Raw genomic sequence first — 6,096 nt, 5'->3', positions numbered from 1 at the left:
AAGAATTTATTTCTTTCTTATTACATTTTCTTGTAAATGATTCACCTAAAGCAGTGCTGTTCATTATTTAGTGAAGAGTTTTTATTTCAGATAGTTCAAACATAGTACTGTTTTCGCTGTGACAATAACTCGCTGTTTACGGTCAATATTTCTGTGATGGTGACTTGTTACATTCGAACTTCTCATAACAATCTCCTTATTTTTAAATTAAATTCTGTTGGTGTATGTACCTATGTGTAAGAGTTTTTAAGATTCCCGACTATATGCTGGGATATTTTTCTAAGTAAGGTAAGCTTCCATTGATGTTCATTAGTTAGTATTCTTTTTTTTAAAAAACTACCGTTCAGTTTTAATAATATTCATTCTTCAAAATTCGCTGGAGTGTGTCAATTATTTGTACAATCTGATTTTATTTCTTCTAACACAACCTTTACGCAATTTTTGTTTTAAATTATGTGTAAACATACTTTGCACTGCCACTAATAATACACTAATAATAATAAAGCACACACTCGTAGTCTCACACAACCACAAATTCACCCAAACTCACGGAACTACGAACAATCCCCTTGAAAGAAAGCTTTCGGAGACGAGGTTCGTAATTTCCGTCCCGCCCGTGAACATACAATGTTTTTCATCACACTTGCATGTAAATATTATGATTGTATGCATTGACTATAATACCCCAAATAAAACTTTTGAGCCTTTTTTTCTCATTACCGCCATGTTCGGTAATAAGGACTATATTACACACATCACAAACAAGAGCTTTTGTTAAATGACTTTTCACAAAACATAATAAAAACAATAATCAACTTTTAAGTTTTTCTTGTAGTTACTACTATCTCGCACTTTTTACATCTGTAGCAATGCCTTTCTCGTGCTGATTCATTAAAATATTTTGGGTGGCGGGGTTTTAGTTTCGCTATGAGTTTCGGCGCGTCAGTTGGATTAATACAAACCATCGAGTATATAACCAGAAACGGAGATGAAATAAGGGCCATCAATCCATGGCAATTCATCACGTATATGGGTCTTGTATCACTTTTAAATATCAACTCTTGTTTGCGCTGAAATCACAAATTAGAAAACTGAAATAGTACAGCGCCAACAACTGACCTGTGTGTACGTCTCCGTATATCCCACTAACAATGAGGGCTGTTCCATTCGGTGGTGTGGGAAAAACAGCAAAACAACTAATTCCAAAACAAACTTAATCACGTTTTATCGGTAATTAAATATTAAATATGTAATTTTTCAAATTTCGCTCATTATAGCAGAGCTCAAGTTAAACTGGTCGTTCGAAGTGAAACAATTGACAACACCCGCCAATTGTTTCGAATTCTGGCTGGTCAATCGGAGCGCAGTTGTCACCGTAATGATTTGGCAGAATAGTTTTCAAACAAATAACGACATTTCGTTTCTATTTCTGGATAAATACTCGATGACATGAACACATACAATAAAATACAACTATCCACAAAATGAACTCCCTTAGCTATACCCGTAATGGCGATCTCTTCGAGTCAATCCTTGTGTATATAAAATAACCCGTTCATGACAGTAGCTGCGTTTACCGTAATATTAAATATTCTTATATTACCGATAGTACGAGGTATTTCGCTATATGCATCTCAAGAAACCGACTACCAATTATCAATTATTATATAATTTCTGATTTGTTATTTCATAGAATTTTTAAATGCAGTAGAGCTCCTTGTGAAAGAATTAGCCCAAGGAAGTATTGCCACCTTACCTATTTCTGCCGCCAAGTAATAATGTCAGCATTACTGTGTTCCGGTTTTGAAGGGTAAGGGTGCTGGTAAAATTACAGGCACATGGGACTTGTCAACTTATGTATCAGGGTGACGGGCGCAGTGGCAGTGTCCTTCAGATCTCTGCGATTTAAATCTATACATCAGACAACATATCATGAAGATTGTTATAATATATTTTTAAAAATTTTGATTCGTTTCTGTATTAAAAATACGATTTGTTAGTTCAACTGCGAAGTATTTTCATAATTTTCAAAAAAAGAAGGAGGTTCTCAATTAGTAACATACAGTCATTGACTTACAATTATATGGACGTCGGGTCCGAGCTAAAAAGTGTCCGCACTTGTAAGGCGCTAAAATCGTATAGAGAGCGCGACACTCCGCTTTAGTCTTCATTTGTTCTACTGACAGCGCGATACTGCGATGACATTATAATTTAAATTTCGAATAGGTTGACTTGGGACATTTTTTTCGTGGTTTTTGTATTAGACCCGTCGTCCATTTATTTGTAAGTCAATGCATACAGTCGTTTTTTTAGTATGTATGTTACACGATTGTGAACCGTTTTTGAAGATTTTTTTTTGTTGGAAAGAGAGAGTACCTCAGTAGTGGCCCCATTTAATTTTGAAGTAAATATTCCACCTCTAAGGGTGGCTGTTCACGCATGAAGACTTATTTTTATTAATAGCGTCTCAATTTTATAAGGAGCAATTATTTTAAAGAGCATCGATTTCTATTATCTTCTGTAATACAGGAGCGTATGTATAGTGGCGCACTAGGGGATGTAGCCGGTTTCGCCCACTTTCCCGTAACCTATTTCAATAAAACTTGGCAAATAGATGTAATTCCATGAACTTTTGCGGTCGGGTTTTTTTAGTAGTCTGTACTGAGATTATGTAACACTAAATTTGGATTTATTTTATAATTATTAATACAAAGATCGAACACTCAGAAAAAAATCCTTCGATCCGGTCGGATTCGAATCGTCGTCTTCTTGCATACCGTGCCAGACGCTATACCAACTAAGCTACGGAACGAACCAACGGACCTCACGAATTTTTCTATGTGCTTGCGTCGTGTCTTTGTACTTGGTCTTTTAACGACTTTTTAGTCGTAGCGCCATCTATGAGAAATCTATTGCAGATTTATCACCCAGTTAGTACCTTTACCGTTACCAGACCTGGCGAGAGATGTCGCTATTCACTGTATTAATAATTTTTTTTTAAATATTAATTTATATAATTAATATTAATAATAATAATAATTAATTAAATTTTTTAATTTATTTTATACTTAAAACACAGTATATACTGTGTTATATAGAGGTGGATATATATCCACCTCGGTTTCTATTTTCTATTACAGTAGTAGTTTATTTTTTTTGTGATTCTTACGTTTTTTACTAAGCCGATTGTAATTATAGTTACGGTGACTGTACCTCTTGTTATAGGGATGCCCACCGCCAACTTTGTAGTTATAATTATAGACAGCACGGTCATTGTTGTTATTAATGTTATCTCCACCGCCAATGTTGTAATTAATATTATAGCTACCCCTACTACCATTGTCATTATTATTGTTACTTCCACCGCCACTGTTGTAATTATAGTTATAGCTACTACCACCGTTGTTGTTATCATTATTGTTAGTCCCACCGCCATTGTTGTAATTATAGTTATAGTTACTACCACCGTTGTTGTTATTATTATTGTTAGTCCCACCGCCAACGTTGTAATTATTATTAACGTTAATTCCACCGCCATAGTTATTATTGTTGTTGATATTAACATTACCCCCACCGGCATAATTGTAGTTATAATTAACATTACTTCCACTCTCTGTGTAGTCGTCATCAATGTCACCCCCATAATTAATGTTCTTGTGATTTGAATAACTGAGTTTTTTACTCTTAGTAGTGTAGATAAATGTGGCGTAACAATTGGTTTGACACGTTTTTGAGAACCAGCACCTAATAGCTTTCTGAATTCGGGGATCTATGCACAAGATGTCGTAAACTGCTTCGCAGGCTTTCGTGCATTTTTCTACGACTCGGCACATATCACTGGGATAAAAAGGGTAGTAGCAACCACAAGCGGCGCAGTCTTCTTCGCTGTTAGGATAATACTGGCTATTTACACCTTTTGTAGATAGTTTGTCCTTTTCTAAACACTGAAAAAATGTTAAAACATAAGTTTGTATCAATGTATAAGTAAACAGTTCGTCCAGGGCAGTACTTACTGCCACCTTGCCTATTTCTGCCGCCAAGCAGTAATGTCAGCATTACTGCGTTCCAGTTTTGAATGGTAAGAGTGCTGGTGAAATTACAGGCACATGGGACTTGTCAACTTATGTCTCAGGGTGACATGTGCAGTGACAGTGCCCTTCACAACTTTGCGATTCAAAGCTCTGAGTAGCACTGCAATTGTCATGGACAGACGTGTTGCTTACCATCAGGCGCGCATCCCGTCATTTGATATTATGAAAAAAAAAAATATCTTGACAACTTAAAACGTCGAAAAAAAGTTGATTAAATGAAAATTGAAAAAACTTTTTTTGTAATGGTTGTTAGAGTAAATTTACCTAAACTTCATAAAACTAGTATATATATATATATATATATATAAAATAAAATACCACTCTCGGAAAACCCTGAATATTCGTAATTTTAAGTATTAAAGCGTTTCTTACAGATTTATATACATGCTATACTGCTATATCGCATATTTTAACAGTTAATACATAATAGATACATTACTCACATACAAAATCGAAAATACCTGCGCTATAATACTAAATCTGGCTAATGAAACCAGGTGCTCACTACAAGGGTAAAAAAACCTAAGCACGTGCACAGAGACGTGAAAATAACGTTGCCCATCGTGTGCAGTTGTGCGGAGTCGAATGCTCATTAAAGAAAGATTTGTACAAGGTCACGTCAACCTTGACACTTAAGATTTAAATCCGATTCTATGCCGCTTACGATAACAACGGTCCAAAGTATAAAGTGTTAAGCTTGACGTGTCCTTGACTGTATGAGCGCTTGTACCGACATCGGCACACTCAGCGGTAGGTACTTATCGCGTAACCTTGAGCGTGTGGCGGAGCCCTGGCTATTCTACTAAACAAGCCGTAGTGCAAGCCCTAATTCCAATTACGGTCATTAGGCTATGGCCGTAACTAGAATTAGGACTTGCACCTCTGAGTATTTCGGAATTTGTATGCGAAATTTAATTTGTAATTTACCATGAGCTTTACGGTGAAGGAACACATATGTACATCGAAGAAGGTTCACAACCCTTGGAAAACGTGTGAAGCCCCCAATCCGTATTGGGTCAGAGTGGCGGACTATGACCTATAATACCCTCGCCTGAGAGGAGACCAGTACTCTGCAGTGCGATGTATAAATGGGTTGATGACGAATGACGAATTTTTGGAGCGCAATCTGAGCTTCTGTGTAACATTTTAAGTATAGATAAAAGTATTTACGAACTATACCAACATTTTATTTACTTACAGACACTGGTATCATTATTGCTATTTTAATTATTAAAAATAAATAAAACCAAAATAAATCCATCACTGTTTGACGTAAAATTGTAATAACTAAAAAAATTCGAAAATATTAAGATTGTTAAATTAAACAACTCTTGTCCGGCTAATCTAGAAAACTGTGACAAACATATATACAACACTGTGGACTAATTGCCTCATTAGAAAGAACAAGACTGGAGTTAAGATATTCAATTACATGATTAACGTACGTGTTACTCCGGTGACATTTTCTTTATAGATAAAATTCTAAAACAGAAGTGTAGCGAGATGTAAGAATGTGCTAAACGGGTACTAACGATCAGTGAATATAGAATTAATTTCAGTGCTAGAACCTTAGTAGCGCTAGAGCTCCTTGTGAAAGAGTTCCTCCAGGGGAGGACTGCTGTTACTTTACCTATTTCTGTCGTCAAGTAGAAATAGGTGCGGTGGAAATTACTGCGTTTTGAAGGGTAAATTTAAAGCTCAAAGTAGCACTCCAACCGCAATGCAGGCGCTCGACTTGTTCATCATGTTCCTTGGTATCATAAGAAAAATAATTCCTTTGTGGCGGCTTTAGACACCGCCTATTATTACTGGCTGGCTGTGGCAGTCTCTTTGGACGAGTCAGTTATTTTGTAAAACTACGAAATAATGTAATTAATGAAGTTCACGAGGCCGTTTTATTATTCGTTAGGGGAGCGATAAATTCCCCAAACCTACCTCTTTCCCTCATCAGGGACTAGATGTGGACTGGGATTCCACCACTATGTTGTGGATATTCCCAGGATTT

The 6,096-nt window shown here is 36.1% G+C and overlaps 1 protein-coding gene across 1 annotated transcript; it reads right to left on the bottom strand.

Moving 5' to 3' along the window:
• Positions 1 to 2,550: 2,550 nt before the first annotated feature.
• LOC113233533 (probable serine/threonine-protein kinase clkA) lies at positions 2,551 to 5,426 on the bottom strand. The gene is made up of 3 exons (XM_026468656.1): positions 5,290 to 5,426; positions 3,203 to 3,944; positions 2,551 to 2,588 (listed from the first exon to the last, which is right to left on the bottom strand). The coding sequence occupies exons 1-3, from the start codon at positions 5,350 to 5,352 to the stop codon at positions 2,551 to 2,553; spliced, it is 843 nt and encodes a 280-aa protein (XP_026324441.1). The 5' UTR covers positions 5,353 to 5,426.
• Positions 5,427 to 6,096: the final 670 nt, after the last annotated feature.

The sequence above is a fragment of the Hyposmocoma kahamanoa genome, unplaced genomic scaffold (assembly GCF_003589595.1).
Source record: "Hyposmocoma kahamanoa isolate Upper Pololo Valley unplaced genomic scaffold, ASM358959v1 79, whole genome shotgun sequence".
Lineage (NCBI taxonomy): Eukaryota > Metazoa > Arthropoda > Insecta > Lepidoptera > Cosmopterigidae > Hyposmocoma > Hyposmocoma kahamanoa.
Note: the sequence above shows the minus strand (reverse complement) of the source record. Positions and strands in the feature narration are given on the sequence as shown.